General features: G+C 38.5%; 3 protein-coding genes and 1 pseudogene across 8 annotated transcripts; 2 read left to right on the top strand and 2 right to left on the bottom strand.

Moving 5' to 3' along the window:
- On the top strand, positions 357-4337 carry LOC109719092 (annotated as a pseudogene).
- LOC109719297 (pentatricopeptide repeat-containing protein At1g08070, chloroplastic-like) lies at positions 4707-6275 on the bottom strand. The gene has a single exon (XM_020245871.1). The coding sequence runs from the start codon at positions 6273-6275 to the stop codon at positions 4707-4709; it is 1569 nt and encodes a 522-aa protein (XP_020101460.1).
- On the bottom strand, positions 7025-11936 carry LOC109719706 (ATP-citrate synthase alpha chain protein 2). 2 transcript variants are annotated; one of them, XM_020246489.1, is made up of 11 exons: positions 11750-11936; positions 11263-11439; positions 10466-10708; positions 10233-10284; positions 9855-9969; positions 9695-9776; positions 8777-8908; positions 8140-8241; positions 7925-8041; positions 7696-7812; positions 7025-7350 (listed from the first exon to the last, which is right to left on the bottom strand). In XM_020246489.1, the coding sequence occupies exons 1-11, from the start codon at positions 11846-11848 to the stop codon at positions 7279-7281; spliced, it is 1308 nt and encodes a 435-aa protein (XP_020102078.1). In that variant the 5' UTR covers positions 11849-11936; the 3' UTR covers positions 7025-7278. The 2 variants fall into 2 exon arrangements, with proteins under 2 accessions (XP_020102078.1, XP_020102079.1); XM_020246490.1 differs by having other exon boundaries at positions 8777-8872; positions 11750-11935.
- On the top strand, positions 15749-25110 carry LOC109719467. Of its 5 annotated transcripts, none has more exons than XM_020246174.1 (21): positions 15749-15953; positions 16569-16741; positions 17299-17469; positions 17682-17792; positions 17881-17958; positions 18258-18451; positions 18526-18586; positions 19200-19274; positions 19673-19750; positions 20387-20449; positions 20525-20608; positions 20691-20851; positions 21096-21135; positions 21233-21376; positions 21644-21763; positions 21843-22061; positions 22165-22341; positions 22729-23422; positions 23556-23764; positions 24190-24319; positions 24581-25110. In XM_020246174.1, exons 1-21 carry the CDS (start codon positions 15809-15811, stop codon positions 24733-24735), a joined length of 3282 nt encoding a protein of 1093 aa, XP_020101763.1. In that variant the 5' UTR covers positions 15749-15808; the 3' UTR covers positions 24736-25110. The 5 variants fall into 5 exon arrangements, 4 of the variants coding, with proteins under 4 accessions (XP_020101763.1, XP_020101762.1, XP_020101764.1 ...); XM_020246173.1 differs by having other exon boundaries at positions 19646-19750; XR_002218711.1 differs by lacking the exon at positions 24581-25110 and having other exon boundaries at positions 19646-19750; positions 23678-23764.

Below are 25255 nucleotides of genomic sequence, written 5' to 3'. Positions count from 1 at the left end.
AAATTCCTAGCAAAACTCCTGAGACAACTTCTAATGATTTATTTTAAACAAATAATAGGTTATGAATAAGATCTAATTTTTGTTCATTGAATCCAAATCCAAACCCAATTGCGAACCCGAATCCGACCCATCCCCATCTGAATTTCAAAAATCTGTTTCACAAAAATAAAGGAAAAAAAGTCTCAACAACCCCTATCCTAAAAAAAAATCTCCTCTTAAAACTCACTCTTTAAAGCTTCGAAATTTAAATCTCTCCCCTCTCCTATATACTTATATATAAAACCCCCCTAAACCCTCTCCTTTAATCCCCTCCCCTCCCCTCTCCTCTCCTCTCATACAAAAAAAAGGGGAAAACAATGGCTTTATTGTTTTATTTTCATATTTTCCTTCTCCTCTCCACATTAATTTCTCCTTCACTATCTCGTTCTCTACATTCGACTACTAATGCTTCTACTCTTACTGCTTCTACGAGAAGCCCAAATGGGGGGCCGATAAGCCCAAGGCGTGGCCCGATAAGATCGGCGGGCGCAAACTACACGAAGGTCTGCGACCCGGCCCGGTTCGCAGCGCTGGGCCTCGACATGGGCCGGTTCGCCTACTGCGACGCCTCGCTCCCGTACCCGGCCCGCGTCGCCGACCTGGTGGGCCGGCTGACGCTGGCCGAGAAGGCGACCGCGCGCGCGGCGCCAGCCGCGTCGGCCTCCCGGGATACGTCTGGTGGAACGAGGCGCTGCACGGCGTCTCCTACGTCGGCCACGGCACCTACTTCGGGGACGTCATCCCCGGCGCCACCAGCTTTCCGAACGTCATCCTCACCGCGGCCGCCTTCAATGAATCTCTCTGGAAGAGAATTGGCCAGGTTCAGTAAACCTATTTTTCTAAAAATTTGAATTACTTTGGCGCCCTTACTATACAACTTTGCATGGATGTATTGCATGGGTGCAGGTGATATCCACAGAGGCAAGGGCAATGTACAACCTGGGCCACACTGGGCTCACATTCTGGAGCCCGAACATCAACGTCGTCCGCGACCCGCGGTGGGGCCGCGTGCTCGAGACCCCCGGCGAGGACCCCTTCCTCGCCGGCCGCTACGCTGTCAACTTCGTTCGCGGCATGCAGGACGTCGAGGGCCTCGACGCCGCCAACAACGACCCCGACTCCCGCCCCCTCAAGGTCTCCACCTGCTGCAAGCACTTCGCCGCCTACGACCTCGACAACTGGTTCGGCGTAACACGGTTCAATTATGACGCCAGGGTATGAACTTATATGTCTCCATTTATAGATCTAACACCATTGAATATACTACTTAAACACTATAACGAACGCCCCAATAGTTCCACATCAGTTCGAAAAATTAATTCTGATTAGAATATATGAGGTCTCGCACTTTAGTAATAATAACTGAACTTAAGCATTCTGGGCCGATGGTTTGGACCAAACGAGTTATTATTGCTAGCAGATCGAATCGTAATGAATACTTTCTGATAAATGTTTTGCAGAATTTCATGAATGATCCTATAAGAATTTTACTACCTGATCTTAATTTAACTATGATTCTGCAAGAATTTCAAATATGATCTGGACTAATTTGTTCTGAAATGATCTGCAGATGCTGTTACTCCTTTTATTTACTAAATGATAAATGATTCTAATGTGTTCATCATATATACACAGAGATTGAGATCATATTAGTTTAGCAATGCAAGTAAAATGATTGAGATTGTAACGTAATTCTTAAAAATGAGCTTCAAAAGGTTACCGAGCGGGACATGATCGAGACGTTCGAACGGCCCTTCGAGATGTGCATAAGGGAAGGTGACGGGAGCAGCATCATGTGCTCGTACAATCTCGTGAACGGCGTCCCGATGTGCGCGAACACTCCGCTCCTGTCGCAGACGGTTCGTGAGAAATGGAACCTTCATGGGTGAGAAGAATCAGCAGCTCCTACTTACTCTTTTCGTTCGCTGTTTCAATAATTTTGGAGGAGAAAATCCTTTTTGACTTTTTCTTTTTCAGATATATTGTGTCCGATTGCGACTCCATCGAAGTGATGCACGATAGTGTAAAGTGGCTCGGTTACACCGAAGAGGAAGCCGTCGCGCAAGTGATGAGAGCTGGTACAAATTTTACAGCAATATTATAAGTTTCAGTTTAATTCTAACATTTCCCAATTGAAACAATAAAAACAACTCACATTTTACCCCAATCAACCTATGAAAAATAGTGAAATCAGAAGAACACATGTAGATTTCGACTTACCTGCAATTTAGCTCATATTGAATTTTTTTGTTGTTTTATATAGGTTTGGATTTGGATTGTGGGATTGGCAATTTGAACTACTACATGAACTACACCGAGTCCGCGGTGAAGCTAGGCAAAATGCGGGAGTCGGACATTGACAACGCGTTGAAGAACCTTTACACGCTCCTGATGAGAGTCGGGTTCTTTGACAACATCCCAGCCTACGAATCCCTCGGAGTGAATGACATCTGCACCAAAGACAACATTGAATTAGCTGCTGATGCTGCGAGGCAAGCTCTTGTTCTCCTAAAGAACGAGGATAACACGCTACCGCTAGACTCGAAGAAGCTCAAGAACATTGCTTTGATTGGGCCACATGCAAACTCCACCACGGCCATGATCGGAAACTATGAAGGTATTTCATCGAGTAAATGACTCCTATATATATTTTGTGAAAAATGGAAAAGGCATAGGTTCGGCCATTGGTTTTTCGTTACACATGCACAGTTCAAAAGTATGACAAAGCATGCAAAAACTATGTTTTAGATATGGGTGTTTGATTACATACCAAAATGAATGCAGGGACGCCATGCCGCTACACCTCGCCATTGGATGCCTTCTCCAAGGATGTTAAAGTCGAGTACGTGCAGGCTTGCGATGCCAAGTGCACGAGCAATAGCCTGTTTGGCCCCGCCATCGAATCCGCCAAGAGTGCGAGCGCCACCATCATACTTGCCGGGTTGGACTTGTCGGTCGAGGCCGAGGGGCAGGACCGGATGGATCTCCTCATCCCAGGGTTCCAAAATGAGCTCATAAACAAGGTGGCGGAGGCTTCAGCAGGCCCGGTCATCCTGGTGATCTTGTCAGGCGGTTGTCTTGATATTTCTTTCGCCCAAAATAACCCTAAGATCGGCGCGATCATTTGGGCTGGATACCCCGGTGCCGAGGGAGGACAAGCCATTGCTGATGTGGTCTTTGGAAGACATAATCCAGGTATATATATACAAATTTCCTAAATAAGCCTTTTTTTCACCTTTCAATGTAATTGTGTAATATATACATGAAATTGTTGCATAGCATATATGAACAAACTATGAACAGAGTGTAAAACAGGAAGTTATTCTCAAATATCCAGCTTCAGAAACATACAATGTAGCACAAAAATACATATATAGATAAATAGTAATGTGTTATGACATCTTTCTTTGTCGATTAAATATAATTTCGGGTTTTTACTATATCATACTATAGTATAAGATTTAAGAATCTTATGTTGTTCCTCTCAATTTGCCTTAGATTTAGTAAGTGTTTCGGTAAATTTTCTTCTATTCTACAAGCATGAGCATGTTTTCAAATTCCAATAGGAGGAAAGCTACCGCTAACTTGGTACAAGAACGACTACGTCGAGCAACTCCCGTTGACATCGATGCAACTTCGACCGATTGATGAGCTTGGCTACCCCGGCAGGACCTACAAGTTCTTTAATGGCACCACCCTCTATCCCTTTGGCCATGGTCTCAGCTACAGCAGCTACACCTACAGCAAAATCCAATCTAAGCCTATCACAATCAGTCTAAACACCACCGAATTCTGCAAGCCGCTCTCCTACAAACCCGGATTCAACGGAACAAATTGCCCGTCTCTTAAGATCGACGACATTCCTTGCGATGAGAAGATTAATTTTGAAGTCGAGGTGACCAACGCAGGCAAGTACGACGGTGATCATGTAGTTCTAGTGTATTCCAAGCCCCCACCGGAGGTGATCGATGCGCCATTGAAGCAATTGGTCGCATACGAGAGGGTGTTCGTGCCGGCCAACGGCAAGGCCGTGGCACATTTTAGTCTCGAAGCTTGCAAGGCATTGGGCTTGGTCGAGAAAACTGCTTATCTGGTTTTGCCGTCCGGAGTTAGCACCATTGTGGTCGGAGAAGGTGATGCAGCAATTTCGTTCCCAGTCGAGGTTAATTTCCAAGTGTCGGTTTAGTTTGCATCAGCTGTGTTTTTGTCCTGTTTTTCCTTCTAAAGTGCCATTCAACGAGAGGTTGAATGCACTATTTAGTTACTTGCATAAGGGAACTTCTGATTCCTTGTTTATGCGACCAATAAATCTTTGGGTGTTCTTTCTCTGCTTTTTTTGCTGGAATTTTGATCACCTTTTAACGTTTGAATATTAGTTCGATTTTCCTATCTATTTTCGAACGATTAAAATAGTATTTGCATAAGGGAAATGTTTGAACCATTTTGAGATTAACACAACATTACAGTTTCCAATAAGCTCATCTAAGCATGCATAACCCTAACATTAAGATGCAGTACAAACCAATACAAGTAAACCTGAAACTCAGAAGGTTAAAATGCACGAAACGAAAAGGAACACATGGATATATATTAATTATTAATAGACTAAAATTGTATTTATACTTACTACACGTTTTTTATGCTAATTAAAGAAATAGGATTCTTACCTACATATTATATTCTTCGAATTCCATCAATCCTTCCAACTCATGCAATACACATATAATCTCCCTACTTTGATCATGAAAACTCTCACCTCCCATGAAGAACTCGTGAACTACTCCATCCACCTCGACGCAGCTGCAGCCCGAGACCTTCGTCACCCGCATGTCGTTCATCTTTGTTCTCACCCTACCGGCATCTTCTAACCGCCCCACATCATTAAATATGTTGGCTAAAAGAACATAAAACCCACTATCTTGAGGGCCCGATTCGATCACTTTCCTCCACACGCGATCGGCCATTTCAACGTCCTTGTGAACTCGACACGCGCTTATTAGAGACTTCCAGATTATCGAATTTGGCTCGACCGGCATTTTCTCCACAAACTCTAACGCTTCTTTTAAAAGCCCCGCGCGCCCTAACATATCGATCATGCATCCATAGTGCCGTAAATTTGCAGTTAGTCGGTAATAATTTGTGAAGAGATCGAACACCGCCTTGCCCTCGCTGATTAGTCCCGAATGGCTACATGCGCTAAGAAGAGCGATAAACGTAATACCATTGGGTATCAATAGAGGATCATTCTCTTGCATCCGCAGGAACAAATCTAGGGCATCTATACCGCGCCCATGGGCCGCGAGACCCAAGATAATGGAATTCCAAGCCGATAACTCCTTTTTGTTAAGGTTTTCGAAGATTCTTATTGCTCCTTCAATGCACCCGCATTTGGAGTACATATCCAAAAGAGCAGAGCCAAGGATTGAGTCGAGTTCTATACCCAATTTTATGACGTACGAATGGATCGATCGACCGCGAAAAAGAGCACCGAGATGAGCAATCGCAGGTAGTACGCTGACGATTGAGACATTATTCGGCTTCACGCCGTTTACTTGCATGCGAATAAAGAGCTCCACGGCCTCCTTGAACCGTAGATTTTTCACATAACCTGAGATCATCGCCGTCCAAGTGATCACTCCCCAATCAGAGACCATGCTATCGAAGATCCTTCGAGCCATTTCCACATCACCACATCTCAAATACCCCGATATCAACGAGTTCCACGCGAAGTGATTCCTCTCAGGCATTGCATCAAACAGCTCTTGCGCGCTATCCATCTTCCCTTTTCTCGCATACCCGTCGACCATAACACTCCAAGAAACGACATTTCTCTCGGCCATTCCGTCGAAAACCTTACGTGCAGAACCCAGATCCCCGATTCGACAAAACCCAACGACCAATTCGTTCTGACAAACAACGTTTGGACTTGAACATTCATCGAGCACGTCGAGCGCGTCGCGACAGGCGCGGCGCTTAGCGTACATTCGGACGAGAGAGCTCTGGACGCGGGGGTCGTAAAAGAGGCCGCTTTTGATGGCTCGCGCGTGGAGTTTGCGGAGGTCGGCGACGGCGGAGGCGGTGCGGAGGGAGGCGAGGAGGGAGGAGGTGGGAGAGGTGATGATTAGGGTTTTGGGGGTTGGTGTTGTTGCTGGGAGGAGTGTATTATGGTGTTGGTGTTGTGGGGAGGGAGAAGGAGAGAGTGGGGGTTGAAGCTGAGGAGGAGTCGGCGCCGCCATTGCCGAATCCCAACGGTTCCCAACGGTCGTAACCGCGTCACACAAGCTAAGTACCATGTGGTATTTAACAAGGCTAAAATAAGTAAATTTTTAAAAAATGGAGGGGTTCAATTGCGAAAGTACCTTCTTTTGTACTTTACTATCATGTATCATTTATCTCCCTACATTAAATAAAAATTACATTATTTTTCTCTTTTTAAAATATGTCTAAAGAACCTAAAATTTTAGTAAAAATGAATTGATATATCACATTATTTCATATCTGAAAATCTATATTATTTGTAATTTAAAAAATTTAAAAAGAAAAGGATGAAAGAAATTTCCTCCTTTGATTTTACTATCAACATTTGAACAATTTTATTTAGTTTATATAATTCTACTGCATTAATTATGATTAGTTTTTTCTTACAAAGTTTTATAGCCAAATTTAATATTTTGTCTTAAATTTTTAAACCCTGTTTGAAATAATAGTAAAGCATGCAAGGGTAATTAACGCAATAATTAATGCACAGAATTAATTTATTTGGCCCATTGTTTTGCACATTATTTTATTAAATTGGCTCCGTGTAACATAGAGTGAGAACATATAATTAAATAATAATCTATTTATTTATATAAATAATATCATATTGCACATATCACAATGATATAGATAGCTATTATTGCAATTGAGCCAAGCAGATTCATAAAATATTAAAGTAAAAAATACAGATGAATGCACAATTCCACAAATTACTTCATTNAAAAAAAAAAAAATACAGAAGCTCATGTGCATAAGTTTATTAATTATTTGCAACAAAAAAAAAACAAAAAATCCAACTAAAATTTACATCCAGAGCACAAAAAGAAACCATTCATGGGTTATATTATACTCTGCAGAGCACACCACGATTAAGCTAAGCTCTCTCCATGGATGTTCTCACCAAATCACTGAGCATGAATAAATAATCACACTAAAACTCGATTTTTCTTCTTTTCTTTTCTTTTTTTTCTACGGTTTGATTCATGCAGCAGACATTATGCAATCAATGGCTTGTTTGCATATTCCCGTCATTGTAGCCTCCGGTCCGTAAACCTGAATCAGATAATGATAATATTAAAAAAGAGCCATTGTTGTAATCTTAAGATCTCGATAAATGGATACAGGCCGATCTAGCGCAGCTAGATCTTCAGAAGAACTTGTTAAGAGTTGTTCGGAGCGGTGAAAGATTTCATACTAAATTGATCTCAGCAGCTCCAAAATGCAGCAGAAGTAGAAGCTTCAAAATTAGAGTATTTGCTTTTGAGGAGACTGGAAGCTCATTTCAGCTTCTTGCCGGAGCAAAAGCTCTAGACATTTTGTTTGCCAAACGCGTGGCTTTTATAACTTCAAAAAGGCATCAAGCTGAAACAGCAGAAGCCGAAAGCAAAAGTTTGGTACCTCGAGGGGAATGCCCAGCTCCGCACCCAGGGTCCGCATTTTCGCCAGCCCCGTCTGGTAATTTGGACCGCCTCTTCGAACGTAAATGTGCATCCTTGCAGCCTTTAACTTAGCTTCCTGTATATAAAGACAAAAGACAAAACACATTAAACAATTTAAGCAATCACTCCTAAAGCCGAAGTTGATTGGGGCAAAAGAAAAACTAGTACTGCTAAAATAACCGATCAACCTTCTCTCTTAGGGCACGAATAATGCCGTTGAAAGTGGCGGCAACATCGGTGAAGTTAGCTATGCCCCCTCCAATGAGAAGGGCTCTCTTTTGACCATCAGGATCGGAAGTCGCGCACTGAACAAATCCCAAAAAGACATAATTCAGGCTCTGCTTACCATGAATATATAAAATAGAAATGAGATTGGAGGGGAGAAAATTCTAATAGATCTTACATCAAGAACTATTCTGGCATATTGCAGAACCTCTTCCTCGTTTGGAGCGCCACTATATTCTGCATAGTTGCCTAGCTCTGATGCGTAGCCCAAATCTCCAACCTGGTAAAAATCATAATAAGAATAACGCACCAAGAAATGTTCGACAAATGCATAGGTTTTCCTTAAGCAGTAGACCGGCAAAAAAGGGTTAGTTGCAAATTTATTTCTATCAAATTTACCATTTGATACTAACTTCAGTTATGTCTTTGGCACTTCAATGTTAACAAATTTTAGTCCCTGAATTCTGATCAGTGTAATATAAATAAGATTTAAGTCCTTTCATTAGTCTCTTGTCCAAAAAAACAGACATCTAGGCCTCATCATTAAAATTCAAGTCTCAACTATTGTCATGTGAGCGGACTCTAACAATGATGCTCAGTGATTAATTAGCAGGACCTATATTTTTCACGTTGAACGAAGTTAGGGGACTAAATTGCAAATTTTGGAGCCTTGCAGACCTATGGAAATCAAGTTCGAACTTCAACAACTAAATTTGCAATTGATCGGGTAAAAAAAAAATTCAGCAGATGCACAGAAACAGATAATAGCGTTGATTGTTCATAAAATAGAAACAGGAGAATGAAGCCAGGCTTACTGTATCAGCATATATGACGCTGGCACCACCACCTGCAACCATGGTCCATATCCGCCCTTTAGGATTCAAAACCGTGAATTTCAGAGATGCACTTGTCTGAAGTAGAAGAGGATAGCATGTTATCGCTACGCTCTATGCAAAGCGTAGTGAAAGCATATATAGTCACGACATTTCATAGTGATTAGCAAACTACAATAAGATACTTATATAGCACCATTACTACAATTGTGAGTGCAAAACAAAAAGAAGAGTTAATCTAGAAGTAGAAGTTAGTTTAAAGTTGCAAGCCAAGTATCCTAAAGATCAATTGGAATTCATGTAAGCAAGAAAAACATGTCTTGTCATTATTATAACATCTCCAAGAATGAAAGGGCGAAATGCAATATGACTTTATGAGTACCCCAGACATGATATTCATTTTCCTTTCACGATTCCTGTTTTAGTTGAATTTTCAAAATCTGCTAACCCATTATATGTGCTGCTTTTTCTTCATCTCGAGCTCTAGACCCATTGCTATTATTTTGAGGTCCTCAAACTAAGATTGCATTGAGGAACCGGCATGCTCCGACTAGTTGTGCATGGTTCAATATATTATTGTGCAAGGCATGCTCACACGAATTCAAACAAAATACACAAATGAGTATAATAGTGAGTTTCTGATTAACCAGGCATATAAAACAGGAGAAAAAAATATTGAGAGTGAAGGCAGTGGAAAGTAAACTTTGATTCGATCTTGGACTTTTAAGGGTTGGTACTCGTAACTTCTAAGAGTTCAACAACTACCCTCAAAAGATATGTAAGAAGCCAATTTAAACATCTCCCATCTCTCTAATTGACAACTATGTTTAGCAAGAGAAAACTAGAGAAGAAACTGGCATCTGAAAGATGAAAATAAAAGCAAATGCAAAATTTTGGTACCTTTTCATCCAATTCATGGATAAAGCTTTCCGCAGGATTCAGGACTCTACCAAAAGGGAGAGGGAACTCTATGTCTCCCCACCTGCATGTCAAATAACAGTAGTCTTAAAAAAATATCCTATACATAAATTATCTAACAATTCAGAAACCTGAGACGTACTTTTTGAAGTTCTTGAAAGCCGCTGTGTCATCCAATTCTCCTCTCATATCCAGTGGGTATGGCTCCCCATTGACCAAGGTAAACGGGTTCATCTCAAGGAATGTGAAGTCCAGGTCTGTGATTGATGCATTGAATCAATCCATACCCAGCATAAGATATCAGAGTTTCAATATATTCATCTCAATTTTAAAACAATGCTTTAAAAGAAAGAATTTAAACAGCATTCTTCTGAAACAGGAAATTTTCTGTTTTCCAATTAATGCAATAAACAATTCTTCCTCTAGAAATCAAAGTGTTAGCACAACTAAAAGAGCAGAAAAATAATCACAAATAGCAGGTTGGCGTAATTTGATTGATGGTATGCATCTGCGAGCATACCTTGGAAAACAGCAAAAACCCCTTTTATGAAGTCCCCAATTTTACCCCTTACCTGAAAATAATATACACCAAGTATGAAAAGTAGAAATACTGAACTAAATCATCTAAACAAGAATTACTCGCATAAGAAAATGAACAGAGACTCGTGGATTGAAATCTATGCACCACAATTATCTCTAGTATGGCAGATGTGGAAACAAAAATAGACTACAAAAGCCGCATATGCAGCTCACCTCCAAGGGGAGTGTTGCGATCAATGGAGCACAGGCCTCCGAAGTCAAGGGCTTCTCTGCGGGGAGAAAAACAGTCTTGACCTTGTCCCAGTTCTCTTCGATCTCGATCCCTCCACACTCCGAGAAACTAATGGTGCAACCAAGCCGCTCAGATACGATCGAAAGATAATATTCTTGATCATGGGGCACAAACGGCTCGACAATGAAGGTGGTAATTGGAGCCTTGCACCCACCCATCTCAACCTGCATGGGATGAAAACCATTGAACCGTGCTCTCGACCAGGGGAAGCTTTTGCATGGAATGGGTCCACCAAGTCAAATGTCGACCAAAACCAGGTAAAATGGAAAACAAACACCTGGATAAGGTACTTTTTTATCGTGCAGTTTTATTATACTTATCTTCGTAACCAGGAAAGAGTCTTCTAAACAAACAAATAGTGCCTCTTTGGCAAAATTCTATAACAGCTTCTCTATCGTTTTTGCAAATGAAAAGTTCAAAGCTTTCTACTTTAGCAACAAGCTAAAACAAGCTTGTGATCTCCAAAATTAGAAGCTCTAGTTTTGAAGCTCGAGCTTCACCCGAAGCAGAATCTGTCGAGGAAATCAATGTAACATAAAACTGCTGTTGCTTCTTTGCGCAACAGTTCTACTCAATCAGCACTTCTACAGCAGAAGCTCCGTCTACTACAACCGCGCCAAAAACGCTATTTGCCCGACCCCGCATATAATCCAAGCAATAATTTCCACTCAAAATCAGTGAATAATGCAACACGAATAAGAAAGAACCACAAATTCACCTCGACGCCGAGCCGCTCCTTCACGAACTGCGCGACCTGCGCCAGATCCAAGTTGAGCGCCACCAGTCCGCTCTTCCCGCGCTTCCCGAACAGCATGTCGGGCTTCACCACCAGCTTCATCGACGAGAGCCACGGCTCCCTGTTCACCAACTCCGTAAAATCCGTCGATTGCGTGACCTTCCACACGACCAACACACCATCATCGTAACCAATAAATCCCCGTAAAAATCCCAACTTTACAACATTCGATCATAAACAACATGCAAATCGAAGCTCGATACCAATCAAACGATATTTCGCCCAAATAAACAAGCTAAAAAAGCGGATTTTAACGGAGAATCGGAAGCCACAGATGTAATCACGATCATCCGAGCCGTGATTAGGGATCTAGGAGCATAAACATGAAAGGAATAGATCGGGAACGAGATTGAGATCGGGATTGGCGGGGGCGGTGCGGAGATGCATGGATGGATCGATCGATACTCACCTGAGCCGATAGGATTTGGAGATCGATCGCGGCGAGGCGCTTGAGGTGCTCCTTGAGGAGGCGCTTCGAATCGTACTCACGGATCTTCTTACGCGCCATGGCTCCTCCTCCGAATCCTCGATCGAATTCGAGCTCTCTCTCTCTCACTCTCTCTCTCTCTCTCTCTCTCTTTGATCTCTCTCTCGAATCTCCGAGAAAGAAGCGAGTTTTGTTGTGACAAAAATGCATGGAGACCCCTCAACTATAGATTCTTTTGAAACGGGCCCCTCAACTACCTTGTTTTCTTATTAGAAACCACTCAAACTCTAATTAATTTAAGATTAATATGTATGAAACATACCTCAACTATTACATATTTTGATCTGCTTATCTAATCTTTTATAATTTTTTTATCTATATTTTTAATTTATTTTATTTTGGCCGGTTGATGATAATGACTTTTTAATTTTAAAATTTAAATATATTATTTATTTTTATAAATTTAATTAGTATATTTTATATAATTTATGTAATTATAAATTTATAAAAAAACTCATCAAATAAGTTAAATCGAATATATTGAAAGATTTGATGGTAAAATTAAAATTTTAAAAAGTTGGGTTGTTCGAATAATCGAATCAGAATATTCCATAGTTCAAATTTGTCAAATTCAATGACTGTATTAGTTACTAACTGTTAATTAATATAGTTGTATTTGTTAGAAAGTAATTAAGATGATCAAATTTGAAAAATTATAAATAAATTTAATAAAACTCTCCAATTTACTAAAGGGGAGGGAGAAAAATTAAATAAATTAATAGGTTAGGTAGTAAATTAATTTTTTTTAAATAAATAGGTAATAGTTAGAGAGTCTTTTTTATATTTTTAGCTAAGGGGCTTGTTCAAGTAGTCGATAATGGAGGGGGTGTCCTTACAATTTTTCTACCGGTTTTGAATATGCGGCCCTGTTGGGTAGAAATTAGATGTACGGTGAGAGAGCGATGGGCGGGATCTGCTGCGTGGAACAAAACATAAAACAGCATGAGTTCACAACTAGGCTATGACGTGGCAATATTCAGTTGGAGCGGGGCCCACTATTCGCACGTGCGACGTGTTGAAAGGGCTTGCATTGGTGTTTGCTGTTCAAGCGGAGTAGCGGTGGGTTTCAGTGGAGTTAGTTGGGTAAGTAGAGCATAATTTAAACACATATACGCCACCAACCCGTTCTCTAATCTCTATCCATTTGGAGGATTTTATTTTGTGGGTTAATTTGGTACATGTCCCTACAAATATAGTAAATAATAAATATATTTATATAAAGTATAACTAATATTTTTAAATATGTCCTTCTGGTTTGTTACTGTTAAATAATTTTTTATATTTTTAATTTTGCCATCACAAATATGTTTTTTTTTAAAAAAAAAGCACAACAGTATAATATAGGAAGGGAAAAATGTCAAAAACTAATCAGGGTTAAGTATTTCATCTATGGTTAACTAAATTTTTTAACGGATTCTAATGATAGGAATATATTTAAAAATATCTAGACTTTTGCAGGAATTGCATATGAAAGTTGAACTTTTTAGGGATATATTTGTTATTCACTATATTTGTAGAGACTTGTATGAAATTAATCTTCTTTCTTCTTTTTTTTTCGCGCCCTAAGCTGCTTTATTTTTAGGATGTGACTAATGAAATCCGTTCCGCCCTGAGACTTAGTTTGGTATTGAGATCTATCTAATGCTATTAGATAAAATAAAGTTGGGGTAAAATCATATTCCTATTATGCAAAACGTAATATTACGTATGAAAACAAATATGATATTTTTTTTTCGTATTTTCTCACCACACGTAACGTAATCTCCCCGCAATCCCAAATCTCAAATGAAGCCTAAGATTGGTCCATATATACTCCAAAAAAGAGTGGAAAGGTAGCATCACTCTTATTTTTATAAGCTTTAAGTCATGTTCTTAGTATCGGATTGCTGACGCTAACTATTAATCTCAAAAACTCAAATTATTACAAAGATATAGCTGATTTACTTATATAGATATAGCGCCCAAAAGTATCGATTGTGACTCAGCTCAACTAGCCTCACATAATTTCGAACATGACTCGATCTAACCGGGTCTCCCGCCATTTTAAATATGATTAGGCCTAACCGGACCTCCTGCTACAAGGCAAAATGTTGGCACCTTTAAGCCATCGCTTAGGAGCCATTGTGGTTTGATGTAATTATAAATATAGTATAGTTCAAAATACATATAGTTAAAAATATATATAAATCTATACGAAGTCACAATATTTTTTGCCACGCACTATGTTACTTTTCATTCTCATAGCTCAACTTTAAATCAAACCACCTTTTTCTTTTCTCAACGCCCAACCTTTCACCTCCCCACTCCTCTAATTACATGTAAGGTGCAACATTTAATTACATGCACCATATTAATATTTTACTAATGAGTGGGCTTTATAATTTTAATCAACTCCCCTTATTCATTAATCTCCCACCCTTTCTCTTTTGTAACCTTTTTACATACACCATAAAAAAACTTTTTGCTACGTAACGTATTACTCTTCATTCTCATAACCCAACTTTAAATCAAACCACATTCTCCTCTTCTCAACACCCAACCCTTACCTCCCCACTCATCTAATTACGTGTAAGATGCAATATTTAATTATATGCACTATATTAATATTTTATCAATAAGTGAGTTCTAGCTATAATTTTATTTTTTTAACAGTTGAATTTAGTCATCCAAATTGATTGTGCTTAACATGGTATAGCTTTCTATATATCAATAAGCTGTAAATATAAATTTTATAAAAATTTTTAAATTTTTCTTCTATTATCTACCCACTGCATTGCGCGTGTCTCAACACTAGTAATAACTTAATTGCATATATTTTAGTTGATTGGATATAGTAGAAGTACAGCAAGTATTAATATTTTATTTGGTTATGTATAGTTGGCCCCCTATTTAGAAAATATATATATTTTATATTTAGAAGATTATTGGAAAGGTTAGCTTATTTTTATTTATTGTAACTGTTTTCAATTGCGGCAGTTGGAACTGCAGTAAATTTGGGTATATTTGTAACTTCAATATTTGTGCCTCCTTGTAACAGTTTTAACTGCAACAACTAGATTCAAATATATAAAACTAAATGACTGATTTGAATTTGCATACAATTACAACTGTAGTGCAATTATAATTACTTGAAAGTAAATAACTCTTAATAAATGAAACAGCTAACGTGCTATCTTTTTTCTTAAAAAAAAATAGTGAGATAGTTATTGGATCCTCGTAATTTTTGTTTAGAATTTATCATTGGACTTTCAATTAATTTTTTTAGATTTATCTTCACAAGAATTATATGAAGTAAACAAACTAACATGTGAAGATAAATCTTTGAAGTTAAAATTCCGCAGACCAACACAAATTAAACAAAATGAATGGTTGGATGGTAAATTCCAAATTTTGAAATGTTGGATAGCTGAACAAAAACAATCCATAGTTCAGATAAATAAATTCTATACGCTTTTACTTTAAAGCGATTTGCCAGATAGACATTTAATATGTTTTGCTACAAAGAATACTCAAACAATGCTTTGGCCGATGGGCTGTTTGGAAGCAAAAAATGAGAGCGCGAGAAATTTGTGAGTTTCGCAAACTCGATTTCACCCGTCGTCCTATCAATGTCGAGGAGCTCTGATCCCTGCACAATTATGAGTGGGAGTAAGGGTGATTTTGTGGCTTTCGTGCCAAAACAAATGCTGATGTCGACGGCTTTTCGAAATCTTGTCGTGTGTCCAACTTCGGATATCTTAAACCTAAAAATAATAATAATAATAATAATAGTACTAATCCCCAAAACAATGTTTGGTCCACATCTGACGTGACGTGGTAGACCAAATCCAGCCAACAATTTCCACTCACTTTCCCGCCCTTTTTTTTTCTGGTGGTAATTTTGGGAACAAATAAATAAAAAAATTAAAGTAAATTCCACTCGCATTTCCTGCTCCCTCCCAAAATTAGGGTTTTTGCGACCTCGGAGACGATCGAGGCGACATGGTAACCCTAATCCCCGACGTCTCCCGCCTCCTCGCCGACACCCTGAGCACGGAGAAGTCCACCGTCGATTCCGCCACCGAGGGACTCGATCGCCTCTCCCGCGTCCCCCTTTTCCCCCTTTCCCTCCTTGCCGTAGCAACGGGTTGGTTCTCTTTCACTTTCTCTCTCTCATGACTAGGGTTTTGGCTCAGATCCTCCTATTCGTGTGCATAAGCTGCAGTTGATGCATTTTTTTGGCAACTAAGTAGCAAATCTGGTTTAAGTCGCTTGAGTTGGTGCTTATTTCGGTATATTGCTGTTTTTGGGATAAATTTTTAAGCAAAGGTTGTAGCTTTTTAAGCTTACTCAGTGTCATCCTTCGATTTTTGCGCATTAGCTTGTATTTGATGCATTTTTCATCAATAAATAAGCAAATCTGGTTTTGAGCGCTTGATTTGTTGCTTCTTCTGCTATTGCTGTTTCTGGGATCAAGTTTTAAGCGAAGGTTGTAGCTGTTTAAGCTCACTTACTTTGATCCTTGCGCACTAGCATATATTTGATGCATTTTTCATCTGTTAAGTAGTACATCTGGTTTTGGGCGCTTGATCGATGTATTGCTTTTTTTTTTTTTTTGCTCCAATTTTAAAGCGAAAGTTGCAGTTTTTAAGCTCATTAAGTTTTTTACATGTTAAATTGTACGCTGTTGTACATAGAAAGTAAAAAAAGAAAAAAAAAAAAACCAGTTTTTCTATTGAATTAGAGTTTTATGTTACTATAGGGGGTGAGAGTCATGGCCGAAGAGTTGCTGCGGCAACTTATTTGAAGAATTTTACCAGACGTCGTATGGACAAGGTACCTTCATCTCCCGAACTTCACAGGGAGTTCCGGAATCAGCTTGCTCAAGCCTTACTACAAACGGAACCTGCGATTCTCAAAGTCTTGGTTGAAGCTGTATGTATCTGTTTTTTAAGCTGGTCATGCCTTGCTGAATAATATTCAGTAACAGCCGTGCTGAACTTTTATGGGTCTATCGCCATTCCATTTTACTCAAAGAGAAAAGAAAAAGAAAAACTATGCAAAACTGTATTCTTTTTCTCTTTTGAAGTTGGAAATGCTCTAATTTTTAGAACAAAAAGTTGGCGATGCTGTTACTAAGAAGTGGCACTTGTAAAAAAAAGTAGTTTTATAAGAATCTCTTTTGGGTAGCTTCCAGAGAAAAGGAAATTGAAAGAAAGGAAGTTTGCTTTGGGCTAATATGTTGATTTCAAAATTTGAACATAAAGGAGAAAATCTCTATCAAGTGACAGAAACATTACTCCCTTTCTCAGTCTATTCTCTCCTTCTTGCTGTTCATTTTCAAGTAGCACTACACTTTTGCATCTCATCGGCACAGCTGCCTCAGAGAATTTGTTTGTCTGCATTGCTCCACCACACTCAGTGCTACCAAAATCATCCTTCGCTTGAGAGGTTGTTCATTAACGACTCTCTCATTTTCTTGTGGTTCACAGTTCCGTTTGGTCATATCCAAGGACTTTGTGAAGGAGAATTCATGGCCTGAACTTGTTCCTGAGTTAAAATTAGTAATTCAGAATAGTAATCTTATTAGTCAGAGTGAACATTCTCAGTGGAATACTGTAAATGCGCTTACAGTGCTGCAGACAATTATTAGACCCTTCCAGGTATGTTTTGCATACTTTTTATAATCAATTATTAATTTATAATATAAATGATAGTTCTAAGAAGTGCATAAAGACATGAGAAGGATTTTACTTTTTCTTTAATTCTTTACTTTCATGCTTACTTGTAACTTTATTGTTGTAAGAGAGCATGTACACAGGATTATACCTAAGATTTTAGGATTACCTTGCTTGACAACTTTGTTATTTTATAGTACTTTCTGAATCCAAAATTGCCGAAGGAACCTGTGCCACCACAATTGGAGCTAATAGCAACAGACATTCTTGCTCCTCTGCAAGTGACATTCCATCACTTTGTTGATAAGGTTTCATGCTAGTAAGCTCTTTATCTCTTTTATATTTGCTGAAGATATGTCGATTTCCTGCTGACAGTTATGTATGTTTACATAATAGGCTTTATCATTTGAAGACAAGTTACAAGTGGAATATGACCAAATCCTTCTTATCATATGCAAGTGCATGTATTTTGCTGTACGTCCTTTTGTTGTTGCTTTGTAAATTCCTTTATTGCTATTTATATGCATATGAGCTGGAGGCTTTGTTGACATTCATATTGATTGCATAGTGCATGTCGGAGACATTATTGCAGCAGCGCAGCATACTTTTCCAGCACGGCATACACACACACACACACATATGACCTCTATTACCTGTTTATTGGTATTTCAAGTCGGCACAGAAATGTATCAAATGAAATACCTGTTATTGTTTTGTTAAAAACATTATCTTCGGGATTATGTTGCTTACATCATAATTGTATTAACTTATAGGTGAGATCATACATGCCATCTGCATTAATCCCGATTTTGCCACCTTTTTGCCATGACCTGTTCCGCATAATGAATTCATTGAGTTTAAATGGTGCTTCTTCGGATGATGGGTATGTCATGAGGCTAAAGACTGCAAAGAGAAGTTTAATAATTTTTTGCAGCTTGGTCACTCGTCACAGGAAGCACGCTGACAAGTATGTGTTTTCTTTCTTGCGTTTTTTGGATTAGCATTTGTTTATATATTTACTTTGAAATATTTTTCTTTCAGGCTGATGCCGAGCATTGTTGATTGTGCTCTCAAAATAGCCAAGCAAAGTGCTAATATAAGTGTAAGTCTGTAATGATGTTGTGTTGGTTTAAGTGAGCTCTGTGATTCGCAAATAATATACTTTAAAATGTCTCACCAACTTAGCAGTCAAGTTTCTGTCTATTTCTAAATGTGTACTGAGGCATCCATCAAGCAAGCATATGTACACTCTCCATTTCTTGCCTGCAGTTTCATACATGATATGTTAAATCTTTATGATAAGCAGCAGGAATATATAATAATAGGATTGTAATATACTGTTATTGTAATGACATTTTATACACCAGTGATAGGCATGTAAACTGGCACAAGAAAGGGGAAAATAAAATACATACAATTGTTATATTAGAAGGATGGTGAGACAATAAAAATGTCCAAACATCTCTAATCAAAACAGAATTTCTGTAGAAACTCCATCTTGGCCAAACAGTCCTTTTGTGTAATGGATGTATATACATTTGTATACCGATAAACATGTGATGAAATGTGAATTACTAGGTATAGGTTATATTTTAACATATACTGAATGGAGTTTTCAATTTAGTTTACACATATCTATCTTTATTTGGATATTTTGTCTCCTTTGCATTAGATTTTGGTTTATGTGAGATTCTAAGATGTTAAATGAAATGCAGAAACTCGATTCTCTGTCGGAGCGGATCGTTTCTTTGGCGTTTGATGTGATTTCACATGTTCTAGAAACAGGACCCGTAAGTTCTTCCATGATTCACGTGTTAATTGGTTTAATGTTTTGGTTTCTTTTAGTGAAGTACTACTGCTCCAATCAAATATGTTTAGCTGAAAGCTATTTCTGTATTGCTTTGAATCAAAGACGAGCTTTCAAGTTTTTGTCGTCTTCAGCAGTTATTATACTAAAGATTTTCAATTGGTTTTGTTGATTACATCTCTTGCTACTGCATTTGAGGTCAATTAACTACAAATTATTGTCAAGTAGTTCTTTGTTGTAAATGTTTTAAACAGCTTCATTGTAAAATGTGCTTCTGAACTTCTTTTCTCCGATTTCAGATCTTTTAATGTTTTTGACTGTAAGGAACTTTTATATTTCAAAACTTGTTTTCAGTACCATAGCTACCAATGTTCTTTACAGGGGTGGAGACTTGTTTCATCCCATTTTTCTTCACTTTTGGATTCAGCAATCTTCCCAGCATTAACATTGAATCAGAAGGTAAACTCTTGTGATTTTGCTGTGCTTGCTTCATATTTGTTATGCAGTGTTTCTGTTATGTATTTTCAACATCAATTATTGGCTGTCACTATTGCCTCTTTCATAAGGTAGCTAAAGTTGGAGTTATACCAATATAAACTTGTAGTCTTCTTTGTATCATAGGGTCAGTTTGTTTTTATCATTACAGTGAACATGATATGAGGTTTTTTAAAGTTGAGTTGTCGTCGTTAATGGTTTCATTAATCTAATTTGATATCTCCTTAGTATTTGTTAAATATTCTCTCTTTTTTTTTTGGTCTAAAGGGAACTTCCTGGGTATGGTTGATTGAAAGCTGAATTATTCCTTTTTTTCCTTATCAATTTGTTGCCGATTTTTTTTTTATTCAATTCTTGAGAATGTTCATTACCTATTGATAATGTGAGTTCACTTTCCATGAAGCACTGATAGTCAATGTCATCATGGTTATTTAAATGGACGCCAATCTTATATATAGCTTGCAATCTATTATATTCGATTCACAATTCATTAGTCTCCATGCAGAATACCCTTCAAATTAAATGCACATTGGGCACTGCATAGCATGACAACTTTTTTGTCGTGCATTTGAACTAATACTCCTGTTTGTTTGTTTGAAGGATATATCAGAGTGGGAAGAAGATCATGATGAGTACATGAGGAAGAACCTCCCATCTGAGCTTGTACAGTGAATATATTTTTGCCTTATCCTTTTTTTGCAAAATGCTTGTCACGATGCAGATTCATTTCCATTACAGGATGAAATTTCAGGATGGGCTGAGGATCTGTTTACCGCTAGGAAAAGTGCTATTAATTTGCTCGGTGTTATTGCACTATCAAAGGTTAAGCTTTGTGCTGATTTTTTCTTATCAATTTATAATTGCTTTGAACTATTTCTTTAGCTAACCTTGTCGTAGTTTACAGGGTCCGCCTGTTGTATCAGCAGTTTCTAAACGTAAGAAAGGCGATAAAAGTAAAGGAAAACAACAGCAGAGCTCCATTGGGGAGTTATTAGTTATTCCATTCTTGTCTAAGTTTCCTATACCCTCTGATGGGGAAGATATTTCGTCGAAGACGGTGCAAGAGTAAGCTTATATCAAATCAGAATATTGAAAAATATCTCGAGTTATTTTTATTCAGCTGTTGGCAGAATAAGGAGGGATAATTTAATTTATACTCTTCTTCTCTCCAACCATAGAATGCATAAGAGAATGACATTAAGATTTACACTTTTCTTTTGTGTTGGGCAAATTTCGCAATTCAAACATCACGTTATTCGTGAATGCTATTCTTCTCACTCACAAAAGTTGTTGTTGTACTTTTTGGCAGTTACTATGGTGTTCTAATGGCATACGGAGGTCTCCAAGACGTAAGATGATGTTTTTATTTTACCTGTGCATCATACATATCCAAACCATTTTTAATAGACTCGGAAGGTAAATAACATTTAAGAACTTCTCTTGCAGTTCTTGAGGGAGAGAAGTTCAGATTACACCACTACTTTGGTTCGGATTCGGGTTCTTCCATTGTATTCATTACATCAATGCGCGCCCTATCTGATTGCCTCAGCAAACTGGATACTGGGAGAGCTAGTGTCATGCCTCCCAGAGGTACTCTTTTTCTGCCTCGTTTTCAATATATGGTTATACATATCAAGATCTGGAAACAATATCGATAATTTTGCCAGATAAATTGGCGTCTTCTTTCTCTCTCTCTCTCTGGGTACTGCAAGCTTGTACAAGCATTTTTAGGAAGTGTTACATTAGGTGTTCAGCGTGGAGTAATGCTGGGTAGCATTTCATTATATTGTATGCACTATGTACAATGCAATATAAAATGCTTACTTGCTTCTTAATACGACTATTATTTTGTTGTAGGCTATGAGTGCAGATATTTATAACTCATTGACTAAGGCATTGTCCACGCCAGACATTGGCGATATTAGTTGTTATCCTGTTCGTGCGTCTGCTGCAGGGGCCATTTCAGAACTTCTTGAAGTAAGGATGGTGCAGTGTGCTTTTTATATTTGCTGAAAGAATCTCTCTTCGTAATGCTTGTTTACGTTTCTTTTGGCAGAATGATTATTTTCCACCCGATTGGCTCTCTCTTTTGGGAGTCCTGGTTAACCGAATTGGCGAGGGAGATGAAAATGAGTCCTCTCTTCTATTCCACCTTCTTGGTGCAATAGTCAAATCTGGAGAAGAGAAGGTTGCAGCTCATATTCCTGACATCATAACCAGTATTGCCGGTGCTATTTCGAAGCAACTCCCCCCTATTCCAGAACCATGGCCTCAGGTTATTTCAACTGCTTTTTGCTCAACTTTGTTAGTTTTCACGTCAGCTTCTCATCTTTTCTTTGACTATGATTTGTCTAAGAATCACAAGCTTCTCGTTCTAGGTAGTTGAGCGGGGTTTTGCTGCTTTAACAGTGATGGCCCAAGCTTTGGAGGATTCTATGCCTTCTGATGAAACCAAGCAACAAGAGAAAAGGAAATGGCAATCTGATCAGGCTGCAGTGGCTAGGATAGTTTCAGCACTACTGCAAAAGGGTTGGTTGACGCCTGTGGGATTTACGGTATGTTTATTCTGTTACTTTCTATTGCAATTTTTCGGTTGACACACCCCATGCATCACATCAGCCCGTGCAGCAATTATCGATCTTCCCTCCATCACTTCTCATATTTTAAATGCAACCATAAAGAGAAAATAACTTCTAAATCAAAAAAAGGCTTCGACTAGCACAGTGATGGGGATTGAAGTATTGGATGGAATAGAGGGCAAGTCACTGGGTGCTGCATGGGTTATGTGGTGATCTGCTTACAGGCAGTAATTATTGCCTGCATGGCTGATGTGGTTTACTTATCATGTAGGCTTTAACTCTCTATTTAGCATAGACGTAAATTAGTCTAGCCATAGGGTTTCTTATATTCTGGAGCTTTCTGAATGATTTCTGCATTTAAAGGATGGTGTTCAGGGAGCCACAGTTTCTGCTGCATTACCACCTCCGTCGTGTATAAATGATTGCTCTGCACTACTCGGATTTATCATGCGGTCGGTCGCCACACCGGATGAAGTTAGGGATTTGAAACTTGCTGAGCTAATATCTGTGTGGGCTTATCTTGTTGCCGATTGGCATTCTTGGGAAGAGATGGAGGACCAGGCAATATTTATTGCAATTAAGGAAGCAATTGATTTTCATCAAAGACTCGACTCAGGTGGTTTCTTTATGAGAAGGACCCCATCTTGGATTTTAAATGGGTCGACAAGTTCTATCGTTGAGTGTGTTTCTGCTTTTGTTACCGAGGCCATTACAGCTTATCCATCTGCAATGTGGAGAGCTTGCTCATGTGTTCATGTCTTATTGAATATTCCAAATTTTGCATCTGATACTGAAGTGGTAAAAAGGAAAATATCGCTAGGGTTTGCACACTCAGCTTTCTCTCGTTTCAAGGATATATCAAATAAACCAAGCGGTCTATGGAAACCTCTTTTGCTAGCTATTTCATCGTGTTATATATCTTATCCGGAAATCATCGAGCAAGCCTTATCGGAGAATGAAGATAATGGCTTCGCAATTTGGGCATCGGGATTAGCAAGGATTTCAAGTAACTCTTTTGATCCCGGTTTGTCATCTGAATCAGAGATTAGGTTAGCTGGTAAGCTTCCTTTATGAACTAATTTTTCATATTATATTATTCTCTCACTAATTAATTTGTCTTCCCAGACATTACTATTTTTTTTTTTATAAGTTGATGTAAAGATTTTGCATTGGGTTGGGGCGTTATGTAGTGCTGACTTTAACAAAGGGGGTTGAGCGACTTTTGGCCCGCTCAGAAAGTGGGAGTACGGTTTTGCGGGATTGTTTAGTGTCATTAATGGAGGCTTGCATACATCTGAAAGAAGTTCAACAGGAGGAAGAAAATGATGATGATGATGATGGCGACGATGCAGAAGATACAGGTGATGAAGCTTCAGAAGATGAGATTGATGATGAAGAGGTAGCAAGTGCTTGATCTTTGTACCTTCATGTTTAATATTTGTTTGGTCATGAATTACCTTTTTAGTTCCTATTATTGGTCCAACATTCTTAACCTTGATTTTTCACGGGTAAATTGCATCAAGGGTCCTTTTCCCGCCTAATCAGCTACTTTTGGACCACCATATAGTTATTATGTGGGCATTGCCATCCAATGTATACTAGGAATCTAATTGCAAGGCTAAGTTTGCAGAATACAAAATTTGGGGACCTAGTAAGCCGAACCTTCCGAAAAAGATTTGGGACCCTTGATGCAGTCAACCAATTTATAATCCTGTAGTACAGTGGCTAATGATGTTCGCTCTGTTGCCAAAATGCGCTAACGAAGTTAATTCCTTTCCCTCCTGCTTTTTACCCCCATAACTGCATATTTCATTGATTCGTCAGGATTCCGAGGACGATGTGCGTGAGGAGACTGAAGAGGAATTCTTGCATAGATACGCAGCAGCAGCTGATGAGCTGACCGAGATGGTTGATGAAGGAGACATAGAAGATGAAGCACAAGATATTGAATTGGGTAAGCCCCTTCTATCATCTCCGTAGGTTTTAGTGGAGAAAAGAAAACTATCCATGATGTTTTCATGTAGAAATTCTCATGGAAAGTTCATGCCTAGTACTTTGCTTTCCTCTTCAGTACTCGATTTATACAAAGCAAACATGTTTTGATTCTCTCGTCCATCTTTAAGAACGAGGAGAATGCTCCTGTCAAATTAGCTTAATATTATTTAGTAATCGGTGTTGTTGAGATTTATTACTTGTTTTTTATTCTTTGATGCAGGATCCTTGGGTGAAGTAGACGTAGAAAAAGTTGTGTTCTCTCTAATAAGCCATCACCAAAACCTTCTACAGCTACAAACACTACCACCCAGCCTTGTCCAAAGTATCCTCGGCGCATTCCCCGAATTCGAGCAATTCTTTCGTGTTTCATGTTGAGAAATTTTAAAAGAGGTGGCCACACAACAAATGCCTATCTTCGTTTTTTTTGCCCCATTCTTTGAACCCCTCTTTTTGAACCTTTCTTTTTTTTGATTCATGTAGAGTATCTATCTTAAATGGCTGTTGTAATTGTTCTCAGTAGCTAAATTATGCAGGTGATAATTATAAACTTTTGCCTTTGTATGGTGTGATTGATTGTAGTTTGTTTCTTCTGTTTTTTTTTAGGTATTTTTTTTCCCCTGTTGATTGGGTTTGTAAGTTTAGTAACATTGCTACTGTTGAAGTTTGTGTTACATGTAATTCTCTTTCATCTGCTATAATCTGTGACAACTCCATGAAAATTGTCCAAAAAGAACACCCCATGAAGTAATTTATCATATCCTTTGTAGTTTCAATTGTTACAATTTAGAATCTGAAATTTGTTCTATGTTACAGTTAAGTACTTACGCCTAGTTCGTTAATGTAGTGACTAAAAGTATTTTTAAACTTTGTGAGACTCAAAAAACTTAAGCATGTA

This window comes from Ananas comosus, linkage group 13, assembly GCF_001540865.1.
Source record: "Ananas comosus cultivar F153 linkage group 13, ASM154086v1, whole genome shotgun sequence".
Lineage (NCBI taxonomy): Eukaryota > Viridiplantae > Streptophyta > Magnoliopsida > Poales > Bromeliaceae > Ananas > Ananas comosus.
The sequence above is the reverse complement of the archived record's forward strand: the minus strand, read 5'-3'. Positions and strand labels throughout refer to the sequence as shown.

Bases quoted from the DNA above. Each gene is read 5' to 3' on its own strand.
- LOC109719297 (XM_020245871.1), bottom strand. From the start codon at position 6,275: ATGGCGGCGCCGACTCCTCCTCAGCTTCAACCCCCACTCTCTCCTTCT.
- LOC109719467 (XM_020246173.1), top strand. From the start codon at position 15,809: ATGGTAACCCTAATCCCCGACGTCTCCCGCCTCCTCGCCGACACCCTG. The intron at 20,450-20,524 runs GTACAGTGAATA...TTTCCATTACAG, and splicing joins AGAACCTCCCATCTGAGCTT to GATGAAATTTCAGGATGGGC. The intron at 22,062-22,164 runs GTTATTTCAACT...TTCTCGTTCTAG, and splicing joins TTCCAGAACCATGGCCTCAG to GTAGTTGAGCGGGGTTTTGC.
- LOC109719706 (XM_020246489.1), bottom strand. From the start codon at position 11,848: ATGGCGCGTAAGAAGATCCGTGAGTACGATTCGAAGCGCCTCCTCAAG. The intron at 11,440-11,749 runs GTGAGTATCGAT...GTCGTGTGGAAG, and splicing joins TCCAAATCCTATCGGCTCAG to GTCACGCAATCGACGGATTT. The intron at 9,777-9,854 runs GTACGTCTCAGG...TTTGACATGCAG, and splicing joins GCTTTCAAGAACTTCAAAAA to GTGGGGAGACATAGAGTTCC.